At 37.6% G+C, this 17,775-nt stretch overlaps 1 protein-coding gene across 1 annotated transcript in view; it reads right to left on the bottom strand.

The window, feature by feature from the left end:
• Positions 1-15,932, bottom strand: part of GUCY2F (guanylate cyclase 2F, retinal) — an 82,897-nt gene extending 66,965 nt beyond the window's left edge. Inside the window, exons 1-2 of the mRNA XM_039879751.1 lie at positions 15,203-15,932; positions 5,326-5,627 (exon numbers count right to left, since the gene is read on the bottom strand). Of these exons, the coding sequence (XP_039735685.1) occupies positions 5,326-5,627; positions 15,203-15,932 (1,032 nt within the window). The remainder of the gene's footprint in view (positions 1-5,325; positions 5,628-15,202) is intronic.
• Between the last annotated feature and the right edge of the window lie 1,843 nt (positions 15,933-17,775).

Genomic DNA, 17,775 nt, shown 5'->3' with positions numbered 1-17,775 from the left:
AAAAAAAAAAAAGCAGCCAGTTAGCCAACTGCCCTATACTGGAACCCACTGGTCAATATGCCCGCCATATACATACACCTTCAAATCCTCATTTTAGAACTTCACTCTTAAATATGAATAGATCACCAAAATAACCAGACATTTAAGGAAAGCTTTCAACTTTAAATAGACTAAAACAAAGAAGCATGAAAAAATAGGAATGGAGAAAAACACAGAGCAGAAGAAAACATCAAAGAAATTGTAATGAGTATCGTAGAGAACTAGGATAAAATGCTATATTCATGAAACAAAGGCAGGATGTTTCAAAATAGAATACTCAAACAACAAGAACTGACTCTTGGAAATTAAAAATATGATAGCAAATTTTGTTTTTAAATCAGTAAAAGAGTTAGAACACAATATTGAAAAATTTTTCCAGGAAGAAAAACTAAAAGCAAAGGTATAAATAATACAAAAGAAATAATAGGACAAAAGATTAATCCAGGCACTCTTATATCCAACTAAAAGTATTTCCGGAGATAACAAAGACAATGTTGTTGAGGAAATTATCAAATAAATAACATAAGATAATTTTCTATGCAGAATGATCTTCTAGGTTAAAAGGCCCCACCAAATATATAGCATAATACATGTCAGATAACATAATGAAATTTTATAACATCAAGAATAAAGAGATAATCTTAAAAGCTTCTAGGGGAGATAGGAGTGAAAACAGGTTAAATCAAAGGATCAGGAATGAGAATATTATTGGAGTACTCAATACCAACAATGGAAATTAGAAGACAATGTGCCATGTCTTTAAAGTGCTAAGGGAAAATGATTTTTAACCTAGATTTATAAACTTAGTCAAACTATCAATCAATAGTGAAGATAGAATAATGACTTTCAGATGTGCAAAATCTCAAAAATGTACCTCCTGTATACCTTTCTCAGAAGCTACTAGAAGAAGTGCTCCAATAAAATGAGTGTGTAAACTAAGAAAATGAGGGTCCCAAGGTTCATGAAATAGTGGATCCAGTACAGAAGAAAGGGAAAGAGAATTTCCAGAGTGATGAAAAGATAAACGCTAGCATAATAGTTATGCAGCAGACTTAGGGAGCAAATTTAGATTGGAATAGGAGGACAGATTGCTTCAGGAAAAACAAATGAAAATTATAAGGAATTTAACAGGTTTTGCGACATATAAAATTGTTTTGAGAGGCATCTATAGCTTTATCAGATAGTATGGAAATACTTAGAAATTCAAATTAAGGTAAACAAATTAAAAATATAGCAATTAGGAATGTCAGTAAAAATCTAAAGTTATATGTAAAATGAATTATTACCACATTACACCACGTGGATCAGCAACGAATGATATTTATATAGGTATAAGATTAAAAATATTAAACATAAATTTAACTAAAGATTGTGACATAACTATATTTAGGGTTTGAAAAGGGTAAAGAAGTAATAAGAGCTAACAACCCTCACTATAATAGGAAGTCAATAAATAATGTCCAAAATTGATTAATCAAGAGATCAGTAGCAATATGGTATTTAGAAACGTAGAGGTAAATGCTAGAGGAAAGAGCTAAAGACATGAAAGTGGTTGCTTCTGATGAAGTATGGGAGGAAGACCTAGGAACTCTGCTTTTTTGTTGATATAAATCTTTTAGAATTTCTTGACTTTTAAAACTACGTGCATATATCACTTTTAGGTTTTTGCTTGTTCGTTTTACCTTTTAAAGTAGCAAGGGTATAAATTAAAAGAGGTTGCAAACCACTGCTATAGGCAATATAGCCTATATATAGAAGTTTCAGTTCTGTTGGAAGTTATTGGGCAAGAGAAAAATACAGACCTGTTTTATATACATTTACTACCTGTATCTCTCACTAGAATCAATGCCTCATAAGAGCAGGAACAAGTAATGGTCTAGTAAATGTTTAACAGCTTTATGAGGAGAGGAAATAGCTCCTAATTCTAATCATTTATCAATCTCTGTAGTATAAATACTCACTATGCCTGATTTTAAGCTACTAGCATGATGCCCTGACACTGAGTTGGGGAAAGATGCACATAATTGGCTTTGTGAACTGGCTCCATCATACCACTGAAAAAAAAATCCTGTCTTGTTCACTGTTCTATCTTGAGTTCAATATAGTGCATGGCACATGGCAGTTACTCAATAAATAGTTGTTAATCTGTTGACTGGATAAGGAGAAAAAAACAGGAGCCTAAGGATAAGCAAACATTGAATTGCATAATTTGATCTGAGAAAATACCATTTGGAATTCTAAAAGCAAAATAATTTTTAAAAGCTGGAACTACTGAGAGACCGTCAGTAATCAGAAAATATGAGAGTAGGAAGCTGAATTCAGATTGTAATTAAAGGATATGTTACCATCAACAAATAAAATCATCCTGGCTCCAAAGGAGAAAAAGTAGAAAGGAAAGTAGTCATTTAAGACAGGCACTCTGTTAGTCACTTTACACATATTACTTTGTTTAATCTTCACAGTAATCCTAGAAGTTATAGATCACTAATTCATTTTACAAATGGGAAAACTGAGACTCAAAAAAGTCTAAGTAACTTGCTCAAGGACACACAGCTAGTAAGAATGAGTTAGGATTTATCCAAGTTTGTTATGCCAACTGCCTTCAAAAATACCTTTCATCAAGGTAATTTAGGAATAGGGGTGGTTGTTTATAACAAATGTGAAGATAATTGTCTCACTCTTTATCATTCTTTGGTTATGAAGGTATAGCCTAGGCACCTGCAAAGTAGAGGTAGAAATGCATACAAAGTAAGGGTAGAAGTGCAACCAAACAAGCTTTTTTGAGTTTTAGAGTCTTGTTTTAGCTCCATTTCCTTGAATAAAGCAGAGTGCAGGCTGCCTAGCAACCAAACTAATGGCATCATTTGTTTTTTGCCTTAGTTACCTTTGCCACAAGCTCAAAGAGGTTGGATCAAATATTAAGAGTAGAAGGTCTGAGTTTTTTGTATCAAAATACATGCTCATACATATGTACAATACACACACACACACACACACACACACACACACACACACACACCTTCCTCCTCCCTCAATCTTGTGATTAAAATAAAAAAGATGACCTAGTCTGTATCTATGTGGTGCTATATCATTGGCTAAAAGTACAAAAATTCACCATCTTATTGCTTGCCTATAAATACACCAAACAACTGGTTTGAACAACCATTCTTAGCAATTCGAGGAATTCTTGCAATTATTGACCAAATTGACCAATTGTTTTCAGTTAAATATGTGTGTGTCCTAAAAGAAAGATTTATTATTAAACATTATCAGTGGCCATAAAGTTCAAATCCAGCACTGTTAAGATCACTGCTAGTCACTCTTTTCATTAGAACAAGAATCAGCAAAATCCTTTCTACCAATACTCAGGACAGAGATAAGTAAACCTAAATCTCCTCTAAATCACTTATTCAGAGAGAAAAGCAGTACACAGGATTAAAAAAGGGGGTGGCTTAAAAGGAAAATATCATGGACAATGTGTTAGACACAATCAACTACCTTCCTGACAGCCTTCTTCCTTGCTAACAGAATCTCAATTTTATTCACAGTTTTCCGGCAGTCATAGTACCAGTCACAATGGTCTCATTCCTCTTTCTAAATTATTGGTTTAGGTATGTGTATGGGACACAACTGTGACCAGGAATGTGTGGGCAAGGAGCTTCTGGGAAAGATTTCTTCACTCTTAAAAAGAAACACAAGAGAGGGACATTCCTCATTTTGTCCATAGACAGTTCCAACTGTATATGATGTCTGGAACTGTGGCAACCACCTTGGGACCATAAGGACAACCAGATCACGAGGGCAAGCTAGTATGCTATGGCTTGTAAAGTGGAAAGATGAAAACAACCTGGTTCATTAATAACGTCATTGAGCTGCTGAATAACCGACCCTGAAGCTCCCATAACTTTAAATTTTGAAAAAAAATTACTTGGGTCATTTTATGTTGAGCTCTCTGTTACTTGTAGCCAGAAGCTTTATAACTAATACAGTATGTTAGCAAATGCTAAAACTTTTAACACTTATTTATGTGTCATTCTAAATACTGCTGAAAATGACTGCCTTCTACATCTGGCCTCCAACCTATAAAAACCTCCTCTGTATTTTTCTAATCTAATTGGCATCTTTGGCCTCCCCATCTTCCTTTCATATTCCTTGTCTTCTTTGTATTTCTCCTCTTTGTTTTTGTCTTTGCTCTCCATTTTTTTTCTCTGCTTTCTTCCCCTCCCCACTCCTTGTCTTTCATCTAGTTCTTAAGTGGCTATGATTTGAATCTGAAACATGTTTAAACATTATATATATATATAAACATTATATATAAACATATATAAACATTATATATAAACATATATATGAACATTATATATAAACATATATATAAACATTATATATATATGTGTGTGTATATATATGTATGTGTATGTGTGTGTGTGTGTGTGTGTGTATATATATATATGTATATATATATATATATATATAAAATTAAACATTATCTGTACATTGGAAGATAGGAATTCTTTCCCATTCCAAATGATTCCTTTCATATAGAGATAGCTCACTCGCAAAAAACACCTGACCTCTCTTCACTCCCTTACTTATTCCATCCCACAAAGGAGGAATGACTTAACTGGACTGGTTAGTTTGGAAACAGAACTAAGCATGTGTAGCTCAGCCCCTCCTAATATCTTTCTCTTGGGAGTAAGTTATCTATAGGGAACATGTGCTCTACTATGCTCCTCCAGGCTGTACATTTTACAAAACATATGCCATCATGAAGTAGGAATATGGTGGTCCAGCAATGCTATTAACTAGATGGAGAAGTCTGATTAATCCTCAGATTCAATACTGGGAAGCTCAAATGCCTACAGACAGAAACCACACTCTCTAATACAAGCTTTATCAATAATAAAGGCAATATCTTCTTATATACCAGCTCTCTTGTCTTATTGTTGAGTTGGTTCAGAACTCGGATCAGAAATAAGACTTCTTTTTACTAGCCCCCCTTGAACAACATTAGTATGTATTAAAGTTTTATTTCCCTGTTCTTAAATATATTTTTTCTTCATAGCTCTATGCTGTCATTGTGGGTTGCTTGAAGGTGAAAAAAAATCTCCAACAACATTTCTTTGTTTTATAAATATTTTTGCAAACATAAAGTGATTTTAATTAATGTATGATTGTCTGCTATTGATCAGGTTTCCTATGGAATAGAGGCTCTTGATAAGAAAAATATTTAACTTCCTGGTTTTTGAGGTTCTTGCTCATGATACCTTGTGAATCTGCACTTACTTGATCTGATTCCAGTTTCTCAGGAATTTCACCTCTAGCTGCTGCCTCTGTATAGGCTTGATAAAAGGTCTTCTCTTGGGACTCTACTGTAATAGTCAATACAGCATCGTAGGCTTCCCGGAGTTTGGGGTTGTTCCTCAAAACATGGTAGGGGGTATGCTTATAAGGTAAACTGTAGAGCAGGGCATCATAGGGAACAAAGACATAGGTTCCATCAGTCATTTTCAGATCATGAGCCCATTCCAAGAGATGTCTCTGAGTTTCTCCCCCAATCAAGGCCGAATGCATACACATGATGATTACTGAAACCAACAAAGCAAGAAGGTTATGACAGTAATATGTTAGTAAATATATCCCAAACTAAATAAATCCAAATAAAATAAAATAAATCCAAAACTACGGATTGGGAGAAATAAATGTGTTATAACCAATTTGTAAATGATTTCTATCTTATGGCTCCAAGATAAGCAAGCTGTTGCTGAAGCCCTGAGCTGAGGCTGAAGTATGTCCACGGACTCTGGATTAGGCATAGGAATAAGACAGACAAGTCTACAGGCTGTGGAACCTAATACCAAACAGGAACAAGAACAATTATAGCAAATGGGAAGTAGTATAAGAAAGTGGTTTTGGGGTTCGAAGACATAAGTTTATATCAAATGTCACCAGTTATTAGGTGTATATCCTTAAGTAAATTACTTAACCTCTCTTTGCCTCATTCATAAAATGGAGATAATAAATATGTGCTTCATGGGATGGTAGTGATCACTGAAGCAGCAATTCATATAATGGGCTTATTACATAGCACTCAATAAATAGTAGCTATTATTATACCTAAGAATAAGAAGGCTAAAAGGAGAGGATGGGAGACATTCCCATAGCCACTGTTGCTTTTTATTGCCAAACTCCTAAATACATTCCTACAGATTTTGACCAACTGTTCCGACCCTTATCAAAGCCATTACAGTTAATGAATGGCACTTATTCACACTCACCTATAAATGTTACTAATATTATGGGTGATAAGTTCAACTTTAAAAAACCTAACTTCTCTATAATTGAAATTACTTTGCACTCGATTTAATTCTTCCTAGACTTATGAAATTATGTTTTTAGTAGGCTATGCTAGAATAGAATGGATTAGAGGAGGCCACGGTTGAAGAATGGCAGCTAGATCATGAGACTGAAAGTCTTATATCTAATTTCACCCTTGGCATGCTAAATGAGTTTAGTGTAAGCCCACTTGTGCTTCAGTGCCCACATCTTTAAAATGTAGATTCCAATGCATTTCACAGGTACATTGAGTAGTTTAATTAGATAATGCCTAGCAAGTATTCTGAGCTCCTTGAAGAAAGGCAAAGGTCCTATTACCATTGGTAAATATTAATTATACATGCTTACACAGAACCTTTAATTTCAGAAACTGAGTATGCTTAACTATGTTCAATGAGTGGTCTTTGGCATTTACATCTTGCTTCATCTATTTTCAAATACCTTCTTTGCATTTGTTAAACAACCCTAGAAAATTTCCCCTTTTGAGCTAAAGCCCCTTCATTTTTTTAAAATATAACTAGTAAGTTTTGAAGTTGATTTAAACACACCACACACACACACACACACACACACACACACACACCCCATAGCTTAAATTTCCAAATGACCATTAGCTCCTTCAATATAATTACTCTAAGAGGTTCTACATGTATTCTTGTGCTCGAACCTTTCTTCAAATATTCAGGATATCTTTGGAGCTAGTTCATAAGCCACACAAGAAATTCAGCCTCTTTTGTTCATAATCACATATTGTATAATGGGAAAATGGAGTGCCAGAGAAGTTTGACAAGGCAAGGGTTGGATTTAGAAAGATAAAATAGAACCAAAGGCCTCCAATGGCCTACATTTATTTACACTATCAAACATGGATCAATTTGATCAAATTAGTCCAGTAACAGGTCCAATGAGGGGGGAAATTGACTTAAGTCAAGTGCTTAAGTTAGTTAGCCAGTTTGTTCAACAGTATCCTTGGCAAATACGTCAAGTATTGGCCTCTTTCTTCTACAAAAGCAGAGACTAGGTGACTTGACCAAGGTTACCCAATAGATAGAATTCCATTTAATTTACTTAAAGGAATATTAAAATTACATGAATGGATAGAAAATGTTAAATAGAACTAAATACTTTGTGTTGGTCGAAATATAGCAAATAATTGTAACATGCACTACGTCTAGTGGGTGCTGTGGTGTGCCACCCAGATGCACCCTTCGGGACTGAAGCACTCATTCTCCTAACTGTTGGAGGTATTAGGAGATGATTACTGATGCCTCTCTGGGAATTGACCTCAGCGGAGGAGTGTCACATTTCTCAGGGTCACATTCCCCTCAATAGTGTGATGGAATCAGCTCGTGCTAGTTCACAAGAGCCTATGGTTAAAGTTTCAGGGATTTTGTGACCTAGTTAATGTCATATTTGTAACATGAAATTGGGCATGGTGGCAGTGTTTACACCATGAAAATGAGCAAATGTTATAAATCAGGGTGATTTCCCTTTTGAAGGGGCTGGCTGTTAAACAAGTATTATCGCACTGCATCCCTTTCTCTGCATCAGTCTGTACTCAATAACTTGATACAGAGATATAAAGACCAAGACTCCTTATCTAAATTTTGGACAACTCTAAAGGGCCATCCCAGCTCCAGAGCACCTGTTGGGACTAGCTAAGGCCTTCGTTGTAACTGTATTACTGTTTAATTCTTCTTTCTACACAATTCTGCTGCCTTCTTTCCCTCATAGGTGTTGTCCTTGAAAGCATTCCCCTAGTAAGCTTCCTGAACACAAATCTCCATCTGACAGATTTTTTTTTCCAGGGCACCAACTTATGACACTGGTTTAGAGCCCAGTTGTACCCTGAACTGACTTCTATCATGGGACTTACAAGAAGTATTACCCTTATTTATTTATGTGAGCCTCCACTATGTAACTCTTGAGCTCCTGGGACTGTGTCTTATCTATCTACATCCCCTGGTAAATATTATGTACCCAATAAATGTTTGAAAATTTCAGAAAGAGAGGTTATGCACTTTGGTATCTTTTGTTGATTCCTTGAGATAAAAGACATTGACATATTTGAATTGTTAGTATGGAGGAACAATTTGAAGTGATACTTGCTGGGCAGGTAGGTACTACCATACCTATGTGTAATGTTTAATTATCCTCAAGATGTTACCTTCAACCTGAATCTCTCCTCTTAATTTTCCTTTCATTGGCCCACACTGAGGGCGTTTCAGACAGAGTCAGAATCTTTATAATTATAAAGACCCTTTGAAACCATCTATCTTCTCTCCCTCTCCCATTACTTTATAGATGAGGAAATGGAAGCCTCAAGAGCCTGATCCCAGGCCTCTTTACTTTTTGCATGGCAAGATCCTGCTATTGAATATAATTAAAGTAGAAAGCATAAATATTGAATTCAAACAACAACATTTTAATTTAATAGATTGAGTGCTTCGTGAACAGGGATTTGTGGATGCATCTGTTCTACATGATGATTTTACTAAGTAGCCTTATCTCAAAATTACATTCATTAAAATGGGATTTTACCTATAAGTCATTGTCAGGAAGGGATTAGTAGACAGAAACCTTAGATCCTAGACAAGGCCTGGGTCAACAGGTGATCATCAAATAAAAGCAATTTGTAAGTTTCCATCCTGATTGTTAATAGTCAAGCCACTCCATAACCAAAACAAGGACCAGGAGATACATCCTCCTGAGACCCCTTCTCACCAGGATATGATATTAGCACTTTCTCTGGGCTACCTGAGCCCTACTTGAGCTGTCTAGCAGCTATGTCTTTATACTATGGTACCCAGTGTGGCAAGCTGTCCAGGACCCTCTCTTTCACGCTTAACACTAGCAGCAGGAAATGTCATGAAACTCTAGGAAAAGTTAATTACCAAGTCACTCAACTCATACTTCTCTTCCTATATTGAAATACTCTGCCCAAGATTTCCTTGAGATAGAAGAACTATGTTTCTCAGAAGGCAAAATTCACTTTTTTTATTTTTCACAGATTATTGGTTGTGGAGTTCTTTGTGGAGGAAACTGGGCTCAGTCTCACACCTTGTGAGATGGAAATGGCTCCACTACCTTTTGCTGAAGAAGTCCTTAAGAGTCACAATCATATTATGATCCTACAATATTGCTCCCAATCCATGGAAACTCTCCATTCTATTGTCCTTTCTCCTCATGTTAACCCTTTTGTGACATTTCCTAACACTAACATCTATTTTAACCTATGTCATTTTAATAAATGTTGAAAGAGAGGGGAATTTAGGCAAGCCAGAGGAGGAAGGGGCATACAGTGTGATTTATCCCAAGTCTCATATTCCTCTAGAATTCACCCCATCTGCACATAGGGCGAAAGAGGTAGAGTCATACCCTCTTCCTCTCAGTTAACCCCACCCAGACTATAAAATGGATACATAATTAGAGGGTGGGAGGCTCTAGAATATGAATGTTTCCCACCCCCCTCCCACCAGTGTGACTCAGTGCAGGAGGCCCTCAAAGCATACTTTAAGAACACTACACTAGGTGATATGTAGCTGATTCTATCTGCTGAGGACTCCCCACACATTTTCACATTAAGCCCTGATATTACCACTTACTTAGTTGCCACTAATGTTGAACTGGTCCAAGTAGCTCAGCATGATGTCAGACACATATTATAGTCAATAGCCATTCTATTTACATCAGATCATGTTTTTACATACCCAATAGAACTAGTAGTGCAAGTGCATTTATTGCTTTCACGTTGCAGCCCAGCTTGAGATACATTTTTAATAGTTCTCCACACCTTACAACATATGTTTTCTTCAACTTCCTAAACTGCTACATAGATAAGTCCTCTTAAATGCAGGAAGCATAGATGTTCAGATTCCTCTTATGCTAGGTCTTCATAATTTTATCATTACTGATAGTGGACTCATTTATAAAAACAAGTTTTTCTTTCACCATTTATATTCACTTACATTTATCTATATCAAAACCTATACCAAATTCCCTATCAGGGCTAAGTCTCTGGCCAAGCATTATCAGTATCATTATTGTTATTATTCTTAGGAAAATAAGGCTTGGCACCCTGAAGCACTTAAAAGAATTTCATTGGTGGGTCAAAAAGTTAAGAAAAATGGAAGGGTTGAATTATAAACCATACACAGAACACAGGATCTCAAATGAATATGATTTAGGTGCATACCTCAAGTAGACAGGAGGCAGTAGAGCATAAGTCTTTCATTAAACCAGTGATTCCCAAAATGTGGACCCTGGACGAGCAGCATAAGCATCACTGTGAACTGATTGGAAATGCTAATTCTGGGGCTCTACCCCAGCCCTCCTGAATCAGAAACTATGAAGGAGAGACCCTGCAATTTGTGTTTTACCAAGCCCTCCAGGGGATTCTGGTATACACCTAGGTTTGATAGGCACTGCTGTAGACCAACCTGAATATATATTCTGGCTTTCCCATACACTAGCTGTGTGACGTAGGGCAAGTTATTTAACATCTCAGTTTCAGAAGTCTCATCCATAAAGTGCATTAAATAATAAGCGGCCTTACTTTATAAGGACGTTTCAAGAATTGAATGAGATGTTCCATACAAAACCCTTGCAAAACAATTAGCACATAATGAACTCTCAATAAATATTAGCTATTATTATTGTTGTTATTGATATTATTATTTTTTATGCACCATAATCTTCAATAGATGGGAAGAGGCTATCTGGGTCCTTGGCAATAAGACAGTAATATAGTATTTCATTTTAGAAGAACAAAAGATGGCCATTCTAATTGTGTCTTATTTAACTGAACATCATATTGTAATGAAGAATTCCCAATTTAGAAAGAATTAAAGGAATTCCTAAATGGTTCAGTGACCTGTTAAGCTCAAATTGAAAGGGTTTCACAATTAGCCAAGCATTGATAGGCAAAAAGTTGAGGAGAAGAGAAGAGGGCTTGAAATAGCCATTTGAAAAGCTCTCTAAAGAGCTTTTTAGTGAGACCTCCTGCTAGCCTTTGTGAGAATTAGCAAAAGAACCTCTTTGGTGTAATTGCAATCCCACAGGTGCTCTGGCTGGTGAATGGATGCTCTTTTGTCCCATTGGATCAAAACTTCCAACAGGGCTCATGGTTAAAGGAGCAAAGAGTGAACTGGATTTGGCCCTCATGCCTACTCAGATTCCCTTGTGCAGGGCACAACCCACAGAACCACACAGTAGCCTTGACTGTAACATGAAGCCTTTGTCTTTGATTAATATCGCTACTATTTGACTTTGTGAGAAACAAAAAATAATTAATAATTGCCTTTGAAGTTTAAAGGAAATGAGCTGATAATCGGAGAGGCTGAATTCCCCCTTCTCTAGGACTTTATTTACCCCATTCTTTGGTGTTAATAGTGCCTACAGCTATTTACTTGTTTTGTGAGACTCACAGGTGTTTTAAAATTTGAAAGAAAATACCTATCTCCTGGATGATCTTGAGGATTAAATGAGATTATCTGTATGCAAATATCTTGTAAACTGTAGAGAGCAGTTCATATGTAAAGTAGTATTATGGTGGCTTTCATCGTCTCTATGGCAGCATCCAACGACATTCCTGCTATTTCCTTTCCCAAGACCCCACAACTATTATTATTGTTATTGTTATCATTTTTATTATAAATTTTATCACTGGAATTGTATTGTGTAACCATAATTTTGAACTGTTTCTGAGAAGGCAATCATTCTGACTCCAGTAAGGTTCCAGTGACATTTCCTAATTGGAAACATAAATTTACAAGAAAGAGAAGTGGCATACCAGCCAGCAGTGGGCTAGCTCTCTCTCCCTTTCCTCCCACCACTATCCCTCACCACTACTACCACATGGGGCTGAGATTGCTGTTATTGTGAGCAGATCAGACCAAAACAATCTTCCAACTACTTCTACTACTTCCAAATATTAACAGTCCTCTCCAAAGAAAGGGATCCTTTCCGCTGTGTTTTGTATATCAAAAAGGTCATTCTCTGAAGATTTGCTTGGGAGTCCACAGTGTTAAAAGTAGGCTCATATCCAGCAGAATAGGGATGAGGCCAGGCCCTGCCTTCCTCAGCTCTTCTCAGATGTCACTCAAAAAGTTTAGTGCCTTTGCAGTCAAGATAGATAATAGCTATCTATCTATAAAAGTATCCTTAATACTTTAGGAGTGCCAGTCCTACCAGTTGAGAGGGAGTAGAAAAATCAGCTAGAGATTTGATCTGGTATGTGAGATATCTGGTGTGTTGTAACTTTCCTCCTGCTTTGTTGGCCCAATCCATACTCATTCACCATGCTCTGCCTGATGAATGGATGCTCTTTTGTCCCATTGGATCAAAAACTGATGAGACTAGAGATGTGCCCTGAACTGCAGGCCAATTAGCTAAATTCCTGATACTCTGTCTATTTATGTTTATACTCTGCATCCTACTTTTCATGCTCCCAGAAATGGGAGCGCTGTTCTCAATGGATGATCAAGTAGATAAAAAGCCTATCTCACTCTTATTAAGACTCACTGCTCTTCCACAACTCCTGTCAAATCCCATCCACCACTTGGCATGCCCTCATATACCAACAACTGGCTATATCAAGTGTGAGTGAGTACCACTCATTCTTTTGGACATTTGCACACTGAGCTACCAGAGGTCATACTCAGGGCACAGCCTAACCCATGGCTCCATTTCCTTGCTCATCCCTTCCGCCCACCCACCTGCCCACATTCTGACTCATGTTGCTGGGGTCTCAGCATGCTTCATCTGAGTCTGCCTGTTTTGTCAAAAATCAGAGACAAAGTCCTGGAGTACACAGTTTTGTTTTCACTTCCTTTTATCTACTTCAGTTCCTGTTGCTGTCTTCCCTACCCAGGGTCTTCCTTTGCTCTGTAACCACTTATCGTCCTCTCTGGGCTTCCCCAACACCAATCTTAAAATTTATATTCCTTTAGTGGGCTGATCCATACTGTTACAAAAAAGAAAATTTGATTAAACAAAGTCATATTAAGATATTTGTTTGCAATTTCATTAACTTAAAGCTTTGGTTCTTGACACCAGCTGTATTTTACAAGCACCTGGGAAGCTATTTGAAATATCTTTGCTGGGGCCCCACTATCAGACCATCAGAATCCCTGGAGGTGACACTCTGGCACAAATCATTTTGAAAAGATGTCCGAGTAATTCCATTGTGCAGCCAGAGTGAGAACCATTGACCTAAAAGAATCAGTATCTAATAGAAGGGCAATAATGTGTACCTTTGCTACATCCCTGCTTTAAAGGAGTTGTGGGTGGTGAGCACTCAGTCCTAAGTTCTCTCAATCTGACAACCCAAAGAGCTTCAGGACCTGGATTTATTTAACATTTTATGGTAGAGGCAAAATGTCATTGTAAAGAGTATACTATTTAGAAAGTGTAGGATATGAAACATTCATGAAATGTAAACTTGCAGGAAACACTGGGCTTCATGAAGATTTGTAACATATTATAAAGTTATGATATAAAATATGTTAGCCTGTTTCTGGTATGACTCCTCCCTGGAAATGGTTTTATAAATTTAAAAATGTTCTGTGCTCTGCTTTGAAAGTATCAGCTCTATTATGAAGTAATCAGAGCCACACTGATTGCTTAACATTACAGAATCTTGAAGACCGGAGCTGGAAACAGTCTACTGTAGTTCCTGGAACTAAAAATTCTTGCTCTCATCTTCTCATAATAATTATAAGTAAAGTCCAATACTAGAGACAGTTGAAACTTAAAATGGGATTCTGGGTATAGGCCAGGCCTAAACTGGACCATTCTCTAACAAGCCCATTGTTGTGTTAAGGAAATGACTAGGACTAGGACTAATCCCAGAAGTAATCAGTTTTACAGAGTAGTGTCTGAGCTATCTGTCTTAAAGTGGTGGAGTGGCTGCAGTGAGGAAATGAGTAGTGTTCCCATAAATCGCTGCCACTTTCTAGGAAAAGGTAGAGATTTAAAAAAATAGAATAGAAAAAAATTAAAACCAAGTGTTCCAAGGGCTTGCAATGAGTGTAAGTAAGTAAAAGACATTTAATTAAAAAGGACCAGGAAGGACCTCCTTCCTCAAAATGTACCAAACTTGCCCTGGCAATGGTAGATAGCTTCAGTGGGTCATTCCATAATGCTTAACATTTTGTCCGTTGTCTCTGCAAGAATCATCTTTGAACATAAAACTTCTCTTGGAAGGGGAAAAATTTATTTTAGGCAGTCTTATTTTAATATGCTTTAACTCATCAGCCAGGACCCTCCATGTCCACTAGTTCTATGCTGCTGAGAAAGAAGCCCTACTTTTGGGAGTGGAGGACAGAAGCGGGATGTGGATTTTGGAGTCCAGAGAAGACAGGTTCTAAGTGAGATGTGATGACACAAGGTACTTGGGCACTTATGAGGAAAGTATCCAGAAGAGATTGAAAAGCAAATCTCTCTTCAGTAACTAGAACAGATAAAAATGGAGACTTAATAGCACCCTTCTTTGGCTAATCTGAAATTACCAGGGTCCTAAGGGAATAGAGGGTACATGGCCATAATTATTCTAGATGCTATTCTTCCTCACTCAGGTGCTCAGAGCAGGTGCTGGATTCCAAGGGCATTTTAACCTCAGAGTTCTTTGTACCTTTATTCAGTTTATAAAATAGGCTCTGTTAAAGCAGGACAGGCTTGGGGCCTGCATGTGAGTGAAAGAGGGCAAACACATGAAGAACTGGGGAGTGATATGCTGTCCTAGAGCGTGAGGGTAAGAAACCTTTTGGAGATTGTAATATCTTTCACTGAAGCCACATTTAAACCTCAGCACGGAGAAAGAACTCACTGCGAATTCTGTCCGCCTGGCGAATCTGCTGGAGAGCTTTCCGAATGCTTTGGCTGTCTTGGCCTGTGGTCAGGACGACCCCTACAGGTAGGCCACAGCTCCGAAGAGCATTTGCAACTTGATTGGCTGTGTGCACCCAAATGTCTTCATCTGAGGAAATTACTCCAGCATGAGCCCATTGGAAATATTTCATGACAGTTACCAGTACCCGGATGGGAGAAGGAAGTGTCCGAGAAAAGGTCGGGTAGCTATTTTTATTGTCTAATTCATAATTCACACAAGCCCAAGAGAAAATTCCTTTGTCCCAGCTGTTTCCCAGAAGCAAGGCTGCCTCGCAGTAGCCAGGGTTGACAGGTCCAATAAATCCTGAGGCCATCTGGTGGTGGGAAATGAAACTGGAGAGGGCCCTGGAAGTCTGGCAGTCTTCATTGAGAATCACATACTCAAAAGAGTAACCCAGGTCAAATGATGGGTCCCTGTTGATCCGCTCAGTGGCTAACTGAGCAGCAATCTCAGGCAGTGCCTTTGAGAACAACGGATCACAAGCCCAAGGGCCAACTACCCCTATCTTGTAGGGGGGTGCCCACACCTGCTGTGGGAAGTATGTGAGGACCAGGAGACACAAGCACCACAGGAGCTTGAATGATGCAGGGTCATGGTGTCCTTGCTGTCTTCTGGAAGCCGTAAACCAGAGCATAAGGTGAAAGAAAGGCGAAGGTCTCAAGAACATAGCCCTTCTGTTTCCAGCAAGCTAATGAAGAGATCCTGAAAGATTAGTCTGATTTCCCAGGATGAACTGTGGTGTTTCCAAATGCCTGTCAATAAGATGGAAAGATGTATTATTCGCATTTTCCTGAAGCTTCTGGAGATATGGGTTATGAATGAACGGCAATGTTCACACTGTTCATCCAGTGTTTATACTTTGAGTGAACAGTCAATGGAGGTGCCATCTACTGAGACTCTTTCTTCTTCTCTGCCCCTACATTTAATCCACCACTAAGTCCTGTTGATTCAACTTCAGTAATAACTGCCCATCCCACAGTATTGTGAGGATTACATGGGTTTACATACAGCACGCACTTATAATAGGGTCTGGCATGTCATTAGCATTATATTAGTGATATTATCATTATTATAGTTTTAAATATGTCAATTTTTCACTATCATACTTCCCTCTTGGAGAGAGACAAAGATATAAACAGATAATAGTCATGCAGGGTAAAAAGTACTATGATTGAAGTAGCCCAGACAGAGAAGACAAGAGGTTCACCCAAACTGAGATTTCAGGGAAGAAGAAGAGGGAGAAGGATGGACATTTCTCAGAGTTGAGTATTGAAAGAAAACTTAGACAAGTGAATGGGATTTTGAGGTCAGTTGATGCTAAGAGCCTTCCAGGCAGAAGGAACAGCATGCAGTAAGACACAGATATTTTTTTTTTAAAGATATGTTAGATTTTCAGAATTCCAAGCCATTTGTTCTGTTTGGGTCTGTAATGTCAGCCAAGGTAGGAACCAGATCACCGAGAGTCATATATGCCATTCATAGGTTTTTAGATTTAATCCTGTAGACAATGATTTTAAGCAGAGAAATGATATAATCAAATTTCTAGTTTTAAAAGATCACTCAAGTAGCAGTGTGGAGAATGGATTGGAAGGAAGCAAGACTGTAGTCAGGGAGACCAGTTTGGAGGCTGTTGTAGTAATCCATGTGAGAAATGACAGACCAAGAGAGTGATAGTGAAGATGTAGAAGAATGGAGATGAATTTTACCAAGATTAAAAATATCAAAGAGATTAAGAAAGTAGAACCAATAACAACTTGGTAACTAACAAAGTGTAGAAGGTAAGGGATAAAAAGGGAGACTCCAAGATGATTTTGAGCTTTTCAGACCTAGAAAACTGGTTGGAAAATGATACAAGTCTCTGAGATAGGGAACACTAGAAGAAAGGGTGAGAGATATAATGCTTGCTATTAGACATTTTGAATTGGTTGCCCATAGAATATGGAAGAGGCAATATCCAGTGGACAATTTAACATACTGAATCTCATAACAGAAAGCTGAGCTAGAGATATAAATTTGAGTGTGATCAATTGATAGAGGGTAATTGAAGACATGGTAGTATAGAAGAAAAACAAAAGAGAGTTGTAAAGAAAGAACCAGAGGACAAAACTGTGAGAACCCACAACACTTAAAGATCAGGCAGAGAGAAAGAAAGTCATAATGAAAACTTACATGAAAAGTCCAGAGAAACAGCAAAATCCAGAAGAAAGTAGTACCTTACAATCAATCCAAGGAAGATGAGACTTTGAGGATAAAAAGTATTTATCACATCTTACACTCTGAGAAGTCAAGTAAGCTAAAGAGAAGTCAAGTAAGCTAAAGATAGAAGAGTATTTGTCCATTGGATTTGGATTCAGAGAGTAAGGCTGCAAGTCGAGGGACCACAATGAGTCACAAAGGAATAGAAATTAATGAAATGGGGTCATTAAATGTAGAGGCCTCTTTCAAGATGATACAGGTGAAGTCTTTCTCCATCTGGCCTTTGCCTTTCTCTATACCCCCATCTCCCACTG

The sequence above is a fragment of the Pteropus medius genome, unplaced genomic scaffold (assembly GCF_902729225.1).
Source record: "Pteropus medius unplaced genomic scaffold, Ma_sr-lr_union100, whole genome shotgun sequence".
NCBI lineage: Eukaryota > Metazoa > Chordata > Mammalia > Chiroptera > Pteropodidae > Pteropus > Pteropus medius.
Note: the sequence above shows the minus strand (reverse complement) of the source record. Positions and strands in the feature narration are given on the sequence as shown.